The sequence below is a fragment of the Haliotis asinina genome, chromosome 7 (genome assembly GCF_037392515.1).
Source record: "Haliotis asinina isolate JCU_RB_2024 chromosome 7, JCU_Hal_asi_v2, whole genome shotgun sequence".
Classification (NCBI taxonomy): domain Eukaryota; kingdom Metazoa; phylum Mollusca; class Gastropoda; order Lepetellida; family Haliotidae; genus Haliotis; species Haliotis asinina.
The window spans coordinates 16,394,535-16,409,783 of NC_090286.1; the positions used below are offsets into that span (position 1 = coordinate 16,394,535).

The 15,249-nt window shown below is 38.4% G+C and overlaps 1 protein-coding gene across 3 annotated transcripts in view; it reads left to right on the forward strand.

Moving 5' to 3' along the window:
• Window positions 1-15,249, forward strand: part of LOC137291843 (coiled-coil domain-containing protein 24-like) — a 129,319-nt gene that overhangs the window by 69,071 nt on the left and 44,999 nt on the right. For all 3 annotated transcript variants that reach the window (XM_067823387.1, XM_067823388.1, XM_067823389.1), the window contains exons 6-7: window positions 4,704-4,793; window positions 11,705-11,832. In XM_067823387.1, the coding sequence (XP_067679488.1) occupies window positions 4,704-4,793; window positions 11,705-11,832 (218 nt within the window). The remainder of the gene's footprint in view (window positions 1-4,703; window positions 4,794-11,704; window positions 11,833-15,249) is intronic.

Genomic DNA, 15,249 nt, shown 5'->3' on the forward strand with positions numbered 1-15,249 from the left:
GACATATTTATGATTACTTGAGTAATAGGAGTGCATCAAGGTAATGTTTATTTGCATTTTAACTACTTATGTAATTATAGCTATTTAAGTCATGGAAGGCATAATGATATATCAAAGCACCATAGGCAACTTATTTATTACTGTTATGATTTATAATGAATTCATAAACAGTAACATTGATATTTCAAGATAATAACATTACATTTGTGAAACTACACATTCCAATTCATAAAATAAAAAAATCATGATTCAATTTTGTAAGCACGTTGATTGAAAAGTTTTATAATTCATTCAATCTAACAAATATTAGGCTTAATTTATTATATGCATAAACAAAGCACTTGACAGTTATAATGATCAAACCAAAATATAATGTACTTTGCCTCAGCACTATAATCAGTGTAAACACTGATGAGCATTAACAATAATGATTCAACAACTATGGGCACAGCCTTCTTCGATTTCACCTGGTGGTGTGGCAAGGGAGATAACTCAATCCAGATTATCTGCTTTGGACTTACAAATATTTTGCTTGTTAAAATATGCGATAAATCAATGGAACTTACAACCCTTCATATTCCTATCCCCCCTTGTCTGTCTGTGTGTGTGTCTGTCTGTCTGTCCGTAATCATTTTGTTTCTAGAGCATAACAAAAAAACGTTCAATATTTTTATACCAAAATTGATAGATATAATAATCTGAACCTATGGTTGTGCCCTTTGCTATTTAGAGATTTTTAGCATTCTTGTCTTTTTTGTTTTTCCATGGAATGTTTTCGTCTTAGTCTAATGGTGGGGTGGGCTTCGTTTCCAGAGCAGAACTCAAAAACCGTTCAATACTTTTTCTGCAAAACTTGGTAGATATATATATGACAGACTCCAAAGTGCTGCTTTGTGGTATTTACAGATTTTTTTTATTTATTATTTTCTCGGTTTCCATGGAAATGTATCTGACTATCTCAAAATGGAGGGATAGGCTTCGTTTCTCGAGCAGAACTCAAAAACTATTCAGTATCTTTCAGCAAAACTTGGCAGATAAGTGAGGCAGACCACAAAGTGGTGCCTTTTACTATTTACAAAGTTTTGTCATTTTCATTTTTTCTGGTTTCCATGGAAATGATTCAAACTTAGTCTAAAAAGACATCAAATAACTGTCAAATGAATTGTCCTTTCAAATATGTGGGGGCCGGGGGGATGTGTCATCTTCTGATGACTCTTGTTTGTTGTTTCCATGGAAACATGACTTAGGATGTGGCTTTTAGATACCATCTTGTCTGGAGCAGATATCCCAAACTTCAGCTTAATCAACTTGGTGCACATGGTCAACATTATCCCTAGATGTTGGTTTTGATTTCTGAATAAAATATTTTTGGAGTTTCCGTGGCAACAAATTTGACCTTTGGTGGTTGTGTTCTTTTCCTTACAATATCCTCCTTCCACTTAGCCATATGCACACCAAAACATTGACATACTGTAATCATAATTAGTAGACATATTCATGAAGAGTATTTTGCCATTGCTGGGGAAATTGATGACTTTCGTATTTCTTGCTGCGATTCTTTGTCCATGCAGATTCTAAAGGTGCAAGCAGCGAATAGACTTCTGGGTATCGGAAAATTTCAGAAAATGCTGTGCAGTGTGAAATCGTCTTTTGAGCACAGTGTTTGTTTTCACACCCATGCCTTTTGTGTCAGTTCCTGTAGACAGTAAATTGTAAATGTAAAATCAGTCTAATTAATAAATATATGTGATGTAATTGGCATCTCAACACCAACCTTTGTGAAACGTGATTTTGTAAACACTATCAATGGCTCTTTGGTGTTTTCAGAAACATTCCAACTGATTTTCACATTTCAAAGCATTCAGCAAATAACACAATTTTGTATAGTGTCCAAAATATGCAATTCAAAAAAAAAGAAACGCATAGCTGAAAATTGTTTTCAATTTATACACTTAAGGTTCAGTGCAAGGAAGGACATGAGGCCTGATGATTTCATCACGGTAACGCTTAGCTGTCAAATTGCCCTGGACCTGAATGAGATCTGTCCTGCCACTGTATGAGATTGCAACCCAAACATGACACTTCCACCACCAAATCTGTCCACTTCCTGTACACAATTTGCAGCATAGTGTTCATTACACATGCTCCACATGCTCTTCCGTTGGGACGTCACAGCATGTAACATGACTCATCAGTGAAGATAACAGTTCTCCACCTTTGCAATGGCCATGGGAGATGTTGACGACACCACTGTCTGCGATGTTGCCTATGTTGATGTGTAAGGACAGGCCTCACGTAAGCAGTTCCTCACAGTCTGATCAGAAATTGTTCTGAGTCCTGGCACTACCGATGTTGTGGAGGATGTTGTGGTGAACCTGTTCCGCAAATGTTGAAGTCAAATAAACCTGCCCTGAGCGGGCGTGGTCACATGGGGTCGACCTGACCTGGGGCGATAAACATGTTGACCCTTGCTGCTGGTAGCAATGCCAAAGTCTTGCTGTGGTACTGTGTGACACATTCAGTTGTCTTGCAATCGCAGACTGAGACTCCCCAGCATCCAAATGACCAATCGCATTGTTGCGCTGAGCCTCAATAAGTCTAGGTATGACTTTAACACCAAATTTAAGATTGTCAGCTGTCGCATGAGCATTGAAACTCCCTGATTTTTATTGGAAATGGTGCATGGAATCCAAAAGGAAATGCATGAATTTCTTCCCGTTCACAATTTATTGCATTTATTGAGGAAAACAGATTTTGGTGCATTTTGGTGAGTTGTCCTCAATGACAATGGGTTCAAACTTAGAAATGTTTGCAGACAGCATCCACCATAGATATACTGAATACCTAGACGCCAATGATTCAAACTCGAAAAGTTACATGGAAAAATACTACCAATGTGTTTCTGTTTTTCACTAGATGAGGAAGACTAGGGGGGATACCTTAGCTAACTATTTTATTGTTAAAATGTCAACACCGTTAAGGTATCCTCCTAGTCTTCTTCATCTATGTATCTGCTCTGATACCCAAACCACATATGGCACCCACAGTCATTATGACGTGGCACCACTATGACACAACCACATGACGTCATCTGCCAAGTCTAGCGTTTCCGTCAACAGTTGGAAGCAATCTCATCATGTCAACACCTATCACTCATTTGTGTCATGGGAAATTTTCCAGAAAAGACAGCATTTCACGGCATTTCAAAACCATGCACGGAAACAACCAACATGCATGTCTCATTTGTAACAAACTGTACAAGCGAAGAGACGTTTGTTTGAAACAATTTCGCCCAAACCACCAAATATATATGTCTGACGATCCCAACAACTATGTTGATCACATCCAGATCGCAGCCACTGTCACAACAGTGAAGTCACCCAAGTGAAACATGCCTCCGCCACAAGCCAACTGTCCACAACAGTGGACCCACCACAGTGGAACTTAAAGTCATCCATTTCAAACCTTCACTGGCAGCATGGGCCATTCGATACCATTTACTATGGGCCCATATCAATACCACCTTTCACCAACTGGGACGATCCTAATCTCCATATAGAAAGCCTTATAACGGAGCCGTGGCCAGTTTACCGCTCCCAGTGTCAGGAGGATTTATGCAGTCGGCAATGCGGGAAACACACCAACCCACAACCTATCTAGGAAGTATCTACAACTGGCCCCAAGTGCCTACACGGACATTTTGATGCAGCCAGCGGAGCAAGCAACACCAGCTGGCAAAATAAACTGTGGCATTGGTAATAGTCATTACCAATTATTTCTAGCTGTCCACACTATTCTGACATATACACATATGAGTCACCATACATGACTAAACTCTGTCACTTTTACCCATATCTGTGTGATTCCGACCCCTCCTTATACTCTAAGCAGGGGCCCTCAAGCCTATCAAACCGATGGGCATCTATTTATGTTTCTATTTTACAATAAAAACGAAACAACATTATCACTGTAATACTTTATTACAATGACATAAATCAATATGGTACAACACAAAATAATCATCCATGTACATTGGCCAAATATTTTATAAAAATGTAAAGGGAAGTGCCTAGTATCATCCAGCATATTAACCAATGCTTATAAACCCACAGTTAAACCTCAACATGCTTCTTAGAGCCCCCGCTGACCACACTGGCAGAACCCCGCTGGCAGACACAAAGCGGTATTTTGGACCTTGTCCAGCAACATCGGCATCCTCCATCCAAACCTAACTTGGAGCCCCAGCAGCGGCACCGACACAACCCCGCTGGTGGTTGAACCACTGCCAACATGCACAATGATGTCATAACATCAATCACCAACACTTGCTCACTGTGATATCACACAATAACCCACGCGCACACAGAGTATATAAAGGCAGCACAGCTAATGTAGAATTGTCTGATGAGTTCACTTAGAATGAAACCGGTCACCACCCTGCTACTACTAAGTGCCTATCCCACTCCGACGGGGCCCACCGTCAGATTTACCTCTGTTTTTCAGTAGTTTAATTTATGATGAAGTTTAATTTGAAAGGTTATTTTAAGCACTTTATGTTTGTCTGAGATAATAGTGGATTGTATTGAGAAACAAAGAGAGTCTTTCGCAGAATTCAAAGCTGTGTACGTTTGACTCAATAATGTAATTGAATATTGCAATGTATAAACTGATATAAGGTGCAGATTGTTTGACTCTACTTTTAGCATACAGTTCCAAGACTTAAGTGAAGAGATCCAGAAAATGAGAACAAAGATGAACTACCTGCAGCTGGATGATGTTGTGCAGCATCTCAGGTGAGTGAGTGAGTGAGTGAGTGAGTGAGTGAGTGAGTGAGTGAGTGAGTGAGTGAGTGAGTGAGTGAGTGAGTGAGTGAGTGAGTGAGTTTTACACCTCACTCAGCAATATTCCAGCTATATGGCAGTAGTCTTTAAACAATTGAGTCTGGACCAGACAACCCAGTGATCAACAACATGAGCATAATTCTGTGCTGTTGGGAAATGATAATGTGACAACCAAGTCAGCAAGTCTGACCACCTAATCCTTTTAGTCACCTCTTGCGACAAGCAAAGTTGCCTTTTGTGGCAAGCATGGGTTGCTGAGGACCCAGTGTTGAGTTGGTTTTACGTCAATATCAGTGAATGTGTAGACATTGGTATCCCAATCATCAGCCTGATTCTTCTGATATAAGGTGACAAGAGACAAGAAAGGAGAACTTTCTGTCAATGATGTCAATAAGTTTTGAGCCTTGCATAGAAAAACACAAAATATTGGTATGAACCACATTTATTTTTCAGCATAGTCCCCTTGTGAGTCAAGACACTTGTTCCATCTTTTCTGCCAGTCGCTGATGCCATCTCTGTAGAAGGCACCATTTTGGTCCTCAAACCAAGCCTCAGTAGCAGCAATAAGCTCATTATCATCCTGAAATCTACGACCACGCAAGTGTTTCTTCAGATTTTGAAACAGATGGTAATCACTTGGTGCCAGGTCTGGAGAGTAGGGGGGATGCGGCAAGATTTCGTACCCGCATTCCTGGACAGCAGCGGCTGCAACGCGAGAGGTGTGTACTGGAGCATTGTCTTGATGTAGAAGAATACCACATCTGATCTTGCCCCGGCGCTTCTCCTTGATTGACTGTCGCACTTGCCTCAACAAGTTAACGTAATATTCCCCATTCACTGTTCTTCCTTTTGGTAAGTAGTATATGTGGATGACGCCTTTGCTATCCCAGAAGACTGTCGCCATTACCTTCTGCACTGATCTGGAGGCTTTGAACTTTTTGGCTTGGGAGAAGTGACATGTTTCCATTCCATGGATTCTTGTTTGCTCTCAGGATCATAGTGGTGGATCCAGGTTTCATCACAGGTTACTAGCCTAAAGTGAAAATCTTCTGGATTCTTGTTGTATTATGGTTTGCATGGAGTTGCTTATGGTGACCCTTGTTTGCTTCATTTCATCTGTAAGCATTCTTGGCACCCATCTTGCACACACCTTAGACATGACGAGATGTTCATGAAGAATTGTCTCGATGGAGCTGTGTGAAATGCCCGTGGTTTCCTCTACCTCGTGGAATGTTATTTGACCATTTTCCAGCACAAGTCTATGCACTGTGTCAGTGTTTTCCTGACAAGTGCTTGTTGTTGGGCGACCTGAACGGGGATCATCTTCAAGACTCTCTCTACCATGCTTAAATTCATTGACCCATCGTTTGATGGTAAGAAGATGAAGGGGAAGACTTCCTATAAACTGCTGAAAGCCTTTCTTCAATGTTCTTCGCCGAGTTTCCTTCAAGAACTAAAAACTTAATTACTGCTCTATACTCAATTTTATTCTCTTTCTGTCAGTGTGAGCTGTTCAATAACGTCTGAGAGTAGGATACCAAAACTTATATATCACATCAGCTACACCCCAAGTTTCAATGTTGTACCATAGGCTGGGACACCTGGGTATGAAAAATGCTCAAGGCTCAAAACCTATTGACATCCCCTCGAATATGTTGACATGTACCAGAATTTTTAACAAAACCTGACACAACAATTACTTGAGGACTCACAAAAATAAACTAAAAGTGCTATAAACAGGGTTGAACCACTTAGTGTTGCCTCAATTAATCTGTGGAAGAAAGAATATGGGGGAATGAATGGAACACTTTTCCTTTTCACAATCTTAATTAATTTCATTAATTTTTCTTTCTATTGTAACAGGACTATCCTGTTTGGGGTCCTCAGGTCCGCAGGATTCAGGGGTTCAAAACCACAATGACACCAAACACTAGATTTTGTAAACAAAATAAGTTTATTTCCAGCTCCAAAAATAAAATCAACTGTCAATAAAATTGATATTTCCTTTAAAGATCTTAGTACAAAAAGTAAACCCTATGGGAAAGACCTGTCCTACTGTCCCTTATATTTATCTTAACTCCATGCCCCAAAACAATGTTCCCTAGCAAAAGAAAACAAAACTTAACAACTTAACATTATCTAAACTGTTGAACTAAAAGAAACCTAAAACTCTGCTTTTCTGAGTCCAGACAAACAAGTGAATCCCTCACCTTTGGCTGTCAGACCCCAGAGTGCAGAGTAAAAAATATTATGCCCTTTTATATCCCTTACCTTTAATTCTAACCCAATAAAAACCATGCTTAGAAAATTACCCAATAAATGCCTGCAAAAGAAAAGTTCAGTGGACTGATCCCTCTGCCCATGAGAAGCCAATGCACCAGTCCATCCCATTACTTGACATTGTGGAAGAAGCATGCCTGATGCATCCTCACCCCACAACAGCTAAATTACACATTACATGTTAATAAATTTACACGAAGCACATTTATACATTCACACATTTATGTATTACATATTCATACAACAGCTGTATATGACATAAAGATTAAGTTTAACATTGATATATTGTTTGCAAATAATTTAACTTATAATGCATTGCGTTGTGCCATGTGACTACTTTTCATAAACAATCTGCCAAAGCAGCCAAATTATCAAAGCATAAACACAAACTGTACACATCACATATATATAAATAAACTACAACAAGTGTTTAAAAACACTAACCTTTAGAAGTGATAGCAAGAGGTTCAATGCAAATGTCGCCGCCATATAGCTGGAATATTGCTGAGTGCGGCATAAAACTAAACTCACTCACTCAATGCAAATGTCCAAATGCGCACGACTGAATACAAGTGGACAGTAGAAATGTTCAATCTCAACTGTTACAAACACAGAACTTTAAAGAGAGGACAGAAATCTTACAGGGGGACATTAAGTGGTGTGCTTGGGCTGGCTATTGTGTGACAGAGCTATAGGTGATTGTAAACTGAGAGGGGGTAAGGAAAGTGAAGTGTCACTATGCACAGATTTCCACTGGACCCCATAGTTTGTGCTAAATGTGTTGTTTGTGAGTGCGAAGCGAGCGTTGTGGAAGCCTGTGGTATATGTCATGCTTCCAGGATAGAAAATGCTATTGGGATGTGTTTTCGACGAGTTATAAACTCAAGACTACTGACTACTCATAGCTGACCAAAAGGATTCTGCATGAACATAGAATTTCTTCCTCGAAAGCAAGGTTGTGCTTGAAGTGACATTAATATTGAAAGGAATATTATATTGACCCCCAGCCTCGCTTCCAAGAGTGAAATTGTTATGTTATAAGCAGCGCCATGCAAAATCCTACTGTCCATCAATCAAATACATATACTACTATCAGTGGAAAATAATTTTGATTTTGTAAGTCAGTGAAAACAAATGTAAATAGCATTTATCCTCAGAAAGGGTGCCGCCATTTTTGAAAATCGTGAAGTCACAGGCTAAAGTCTGTTAGAATTATTGAGATTATGGTTTGTTTTCAAGTTAGAAAATCAAAACTACTGTCTACTAGTAGTTAAATATGTGTTTGAAATCATGACCAAAAGGAGTTTGCATGACACAAAATGTAACATAACGACTTCCTCCACAGAAGCCAGGTTGGGGTCAAAGTGACAATACTGCGCGATAAATTTCTTCAGTTGCTAAATTCACTTGGTTTATAAGCGTTCACTCACCAATATGAAGACGCTAGTCAATGTACGTTTTTATATTTGGTTTCATAATCCTAATTACTTTATAATCATACTTGTATGCATTTTGAAACTTGATCAAAAGAAGCGACCGCCTGATACTCATAGTGAATGCATAATAGGAATGTAATATCTAGACATTTTATAGTTTACCAATGTGAATCATAATTCGCATGCACGTCCTAGTGTATGTTGTATGTCTTTACACTTCGCGATGATTCTCATGAATGATTCGACAATTTAATAAACCAAAATGCAAATATTAAAATTAAAGCATATAACAACTATAGGAGCAATGTCAGGCTATTACCATGTTCGAGAAATGTATCCATCAATATCCACAAAAACGAGTGATATGCCATTCATCTGCAGATTTTCCAAGTTATGTGTCTCTTAACAAGTTATGTGTCTCTTGAAAAAGTGATGGATCGTTTCAGGTATTTCACACTGGGGTATAGCCTCATTGGTCACCCAAGATAGCAGACCTGGCAACTAATTGCATAATGTCCATCATTCTTTTTAAATAGTAATTTAGTTAGCCAATAATGAGCAATCAATCAATGTATTGGCAGTTAATCCTTTGAAAGAAGGGTGTTGTTTTTACACAGACACAGATAGAAAGTGTATTCAGTATAGACTAGTAAATGTACACATATAAACACTACCTTTTGACAAATACACATAAAAAGTAATTAATCAATCAGCGTGTTATCAGTTAATCCTTTGATCGATCCAGACACAAGAAATGCCAAATGTCGATCCTTATCTAAGTGGCGTTACTACTAATTATACCTGTTATAAATTCATTAACTGAGCATCAAGTGAATGATGACAAATAACGTGTAGGTTTATACCACCTAACACGGATTACAACCTAGCGATACCAAGTGATTTTGACAGAATCGTCTATGACAACATGTTGTAACTTGGAAACTAGACAAAACAGGAGACAAAACTAAATGATAGTAGACTGTGAGAACATGTAGCTTTCATTTTTTACAACATCTGTCGCGATTTCAGGTTTGTACAAACCTGTAAACGATGTATTTTACCCCCTAAGATGTAGTTGAATTGTGCATAGGCCCTCATATCTATACCTCATACTACATCATGGAGACACCTCGTTCTGGTTGAAATTTCGTTTGCGGCTCAGAATTGTGCACTGTTGTCAAAAAGGTTGATTTAAGGTAATTAAAGATCGAAATGAGAAGTTTAAATGACGGTATTTCTTTTATAATGACGCCAATGAGTGATTTATGAATAATAATTTTTGAATATTGATTATAATGGGTCACATTTCGTATGATAGATGATCCGCATTTTTAGGATTCAGGTTTTCCGGGAATTATCTTCCCTTGACTTCCTGTTTGTTTACTTCCGAGAGACATTGTTTCGAGGGCATTCTACAATGTTGGCTATGGCTGTAGGTGCTTGTACTTTCGAGAAACGACTGAAAATTTATATAAATCTTAGCTGCCGTCTTGTGAGAAACACAGACTGACACGGACACACATTTGGACATTCACTGGAGTTACATTGCCAATGCTTTATCTGTCAACGCCTGATCTACTGCTGTCAGACCGCTCACTGTGTTCATTCTGCATGACTGTTTCTCTCTCACACTAAGATTTTGGTGAGTTTGCTATACTATATATTTTGTGACCCATTGCCTGTCTCACTTGTTTTGTATTTGAAATAGATACTGTGATACTGACTTGTGACTTTGTATACCCTTTGCTCTTGTTGCTAAATAACAGTATCTGAATATTTTAAACTTATCTTTGTTCTGTTTTGCTGGTTCACAGGGGATTTCTTACATTGTTTGTCACGGTAAATTCTTAACGGTAACAATGTTTTTTGGTGAAAACGTACCAATGAATTTCACTTCAAAGGTCACATGCAACCAAAAAATGAAACATATTTAAAACAGAGTTATCACTTATTCCTGATTTATAAAATGCATTGCTGATTAAAAAAAACAACAGAAAAAAACAAAATTATAAGCGTATAATTGCAAATCAGAGGTGCAATATTTAGTCACTTGTTTGAAGTTTAATTTCCCTGGCCTTTTTTCATCATGTTTTTTCATGAATTGGCATTTTTGATGATTTGTTTCTTTAAGTGCATACTGAAAGCTATCAGAATCTGCAAAGTTGTGTTTTATGTTGCATGTGCCATTTAAATACAAAAGTAAATCAAATAAAGTGAAATTAAGATTATGAATCCTCATAATCTAACCTTACCAATTGGAATTTAAATCTCAGAATTTTATTCAACTTATGATAAAAATTGTGGAGTAAAGAATTATAGTTTCAGATGTTTCAAGTTTCAAGTATGATGAGCCTTACCAGCCTGACTGTGCCGGGGCCACCAAGTATCTCTCTGCTGCATTTTGTTTTAATCTTTAAAACAAACTAATAACAATGCCACATATAACAATGAATTCTCACGGCACATAAGAACAAGAAGTCATTTGGAAAAATAAAAGGTGGATATTTAGCTGTGAGTGAAAGTAGATAGTTCACTGCAGGCATGAATGTGTGTTATAGACTGTTCTAGGCAGTGACCACGTGCACTGGCTCTGCAAAAGAAAATTTATCCAGACATTTGGTACGGTGAGCAAAATCTTCTCTGACCAGAGTAGAAATGAGATAAAAATAACAGAAATCAATAATAGTACATGCAATGTTGATGGTGTATTGCATGGATGATTTGCACAGCAGATATATATTTTTAAGCTCACATTCAGGCTTCTTACCCACAACACTTATCAATCTTGCGAGTAAGTTAAATGAAAAGTCATACAAAGTATCAATCTTTATGATGAGGATGTATATTTGAACAATGAATTATATATTTCACTGACCTTAAGTGACAGTACCCAGGTTATATTGATAATGGTCATATAAGTTAGATCTTAGTTTTTACTTATACTTCTATTACATTTCTGTCCTAAAGCCTATACTTAACTCCCTCTCTTACATTGAAATGTCTGCACCTATGAAGACAAAATCTGTGAGTGAGTGAAGGAATGTTTGGAACAATGCACTCAGCAGTATTCAGACTCTCTTAATCGTAGTAAACAAGGATTTTATGCAGGTAATTTTGTTTGGAAAGAATTTTTTTACCATGTTCCAGGTTCACACTACAGGATGAAATAGAGCAGTTGTTGCAGTTCATCACCTTTCTTCAACTGCAGTTAGATGATGAAGTTTCCATTCGATTGACCGGGAGACCAACGATAACAGAAGAGCCCACTCTCACAGGTACACATGTAGATTTTTCTGCATTTGTAAAATTAGTTCTATTATTCCTCATTTCTTGTGATAATTCTGGATGAATGGATAGTGCCAATGAAATATTCTAAGGCTTCCCTTGCATCTTGACATTGTAGGTGAAGCAGGGTGGTGGATATACGTCTGAGTTATACTGAGTTATAACCACATAAGTGCCATCCTCTCATAATTCCCCCCTAGTTTCATCATATACATACAAATATATAAACATCACCATTCACATTGTCATTGTCATCATCATTTCATGCTGTTTTCATTTATATGTTGTCCTCGTCTGCATTTGAATGTCAGACCACAAATGTCTTCAATCTTCAATAGCCTTAGCAATCTCTGATGTCTCCAGCTTCACCTGGACTTCCCCTTCTCTATGTTTAGAAACTTCCACCACCTGATATAACTTTCTAGCATCTGACTTACTTTGACACCTGTCAGATGCTACCGATAATTTGATTGTCCTTTTGGTCCTCTTGCTTACTTCCTCACCTGCCCTCCTGATGCATTCTGCATGAACTCTTATAGGAGGGAGGCTCTCTCATTTCAGGTGAGAAAGATTTCAATATTCTTATCTTTCTGTACTTTGTTCTGTAAACAAACACTATTTCATAATTGTAAAACCTATTTAATGGCAATATTATTTCAGTCATTTATCTGAAATATTTACCAGCTACTGTATAGTATGTAACCCTGACTGAGCACATGGTCTCCAGCCATGTACTACTTTGTAAAACATTTAGCTTAATTTATACATACTTATTCTGCATGAACAGGAGGGAGGTTATCTTTTTTCAGCTTTCCTCCCCAACTTCCAGCTAAATAAACTTCATCACTCATTAAAAAATGCCAATTTATAAATTTTTGTTTGTGCAAATATGTTTTCTCACTCTATATGTTCCTTCTTTATGATGATATACTATGTTTGGTACCTTAGTTGTTCATTCTATAAGAATTATACCCAAATCATAGTACATCTCGCCTACTTTCATTAGTCTCGAGCAGCCAGGACTGCTGGAGGCATGTGCAGTTCCATTACATACATTGCGCATGCACACTTCTTGTTTACTTCCCACAACCCTCTCTACTTCCGTCTGCTCCAGGTTGAGTGATTGCAACATTGCAGCTAACGCACAATTCACTTACCCGCTATGTAATGAACAGCTGTGTTACGCCAGAGATTACAACTTGGGGGCTCTCATTTCATAATATTTTATGGGGGATGCTCTCTCTTTCTCTCTCTCTTATAAAAAACATTAAATCATTTGCTTTGGGCAAATATCCACTTCACACTTGATTCTTGTACCTTCAAGTTTTAAACCAGAGCTCAGGTTACACGGGTCCGCAGACCCCACTTTGCAATTAGAGTCCGCAGACTCCACACATTTTCTTGTCCGAACCGCTGCAGCGGTTCTAGGACAGTAACCTAGCTCTTGGTCACCCCTCTTTAGTTGTCAGTCAGCTCTGAAGTTGTGCCAAAATGTTTATTAATAAAACAATTGTGTTGAAAACTGCTTGTTGTGTAGTGTTTGCACAAAATGCCAATTTATAAATTTTTGTTTGTGCAAATATGTTTTCTCACTCTATATGTTCCTTCTTTACAATGATATACTATGTTTCATACCTTAGTTGTTCATTCTATAAGAATTATGCCCAAATCATAGGACGTCTCGCCTGCTTTCATTGGTCTCGAGCAACCAGGACTGCCGGAGGCATGTGTAGTTCCACCATTGTTCCAAAGCTGGAAAACATATTTACATTTACTATGTCAATAATTGATTTGATATCAAGATCTCTCTGGCGTTTCATCAGTTCACAGTACATAAAAACATGTTTGACAGTATCGCTGACAAATGTGCCAAATATGCACTCTTTTTGACTGGATATGCAGAGTACTAATTTGCACTAAGTTCGCAATAGATCTGGTCTTAGGATGGACATTTGCCATAGTCTGTGTATATTCTGGTCTTGTACTGAATAGTATCTGTGTTAATTCTCCCTTGACGATAACTCTATACATACATACATAATTTTTCCTCATCCTGACTGCTAATTATGCTTGTCTCCTTCTTCTACCTGAACATTGTGAAACACTTGAATCCCTTGAAGTTCCCTTCAGTGAAGAGGATGTAAAATCATTACTCATCCACGAGTAGCCTCCCTTGAGCCCGTGCACTTTTGCATGCAAACAGTCACATGACATGCCATGCTCTTCACTGTCTCCTTATTCGCCCTAGAGGACGGACATGAGGGCACCGGGGTCCTTATACAGCAGATATCCTTTTTATCCCCCCGGCATTTCTGTCCGTCCATAATCATTTTGTTTCCGGAGCTCAACTCAGAGACTGTTCAATATTTTTAGATCAAACTTGATAGATATGATGATCTCAACCTATGGTTGTGCCTTTTGCTATTTACAGATTTACAGACGTTTCGGACTTAGTCTCAAAAGTGAGAGGTGTGTTTTGTTTCCAGAGCAGAACTCAAAAACGTCTTAATATCTGTCAGTAAAACTTAATAGATATGTGAGGCAGACCCCAAAGTGGTGCCTTTTGGTATTTACAGGTTTTTGTGAAACTGAAACAATTCTGACTTAGTTTCAAAATGGAGGGATGGGCTTCGTTTCCGGAGCACAACTTGAAAACCATTTCATATCTTTTAACAGATCTTGGCAGATATATGAGACAGATCTTGAAATGGTGACTTTTGCTGAGTACAGATGCATGGCATTTATATTTTAAATGAATTCCATGGAAACAATTCAAACTTAGTCTCAAACAACAATAAGTAACTGTCAGATGAGTTGTCCTTTCAAATATGTGGGGGCCGGGGGATATGTCATCTTCTGATGACTCTTGTCTAATTTCGACCTTATATCAACCAAATTACAGCTGTATTCGGTTTTTGATCTGTATATAACAATTATGTAACAAAATTACTACCAAAGCGTATATAGTAAGGCGTGGAGTCATATCTTTATCCTCATCCTTATGACAGATGATGGGATTAAGCTCTTTGGCCATGTGGACAAGGAGTCCGACTTTGGATCAGAAGGTCCGTTGTTCGAATCCCAGCAGGGGACTTGGAAATTTTGTGACTGCTACATTGGCGCCCAATGTGGGGCTGAGAATGTTCATATCAAATTTGAACAAAATAAGCCTCAGCACCCAACTATACAGACCAGGACGTGCCTTCTGTTGACAGGGGAGTATGTAGTAGGGCATGGAGTCATCCCACAGATGAGATCCTTTCCTTGTCAGCTTGCTGACAGGGTTATCCCCTTTGGCCATGTGGACAAGGCATCCGACTTCGGATTGGAAGGTCCATCGTTCGAATCCCAGCACGGGAAATTTTGTGGCCAGTACTTGGCACCCCATGTTGGGCAAAGCGGTACAT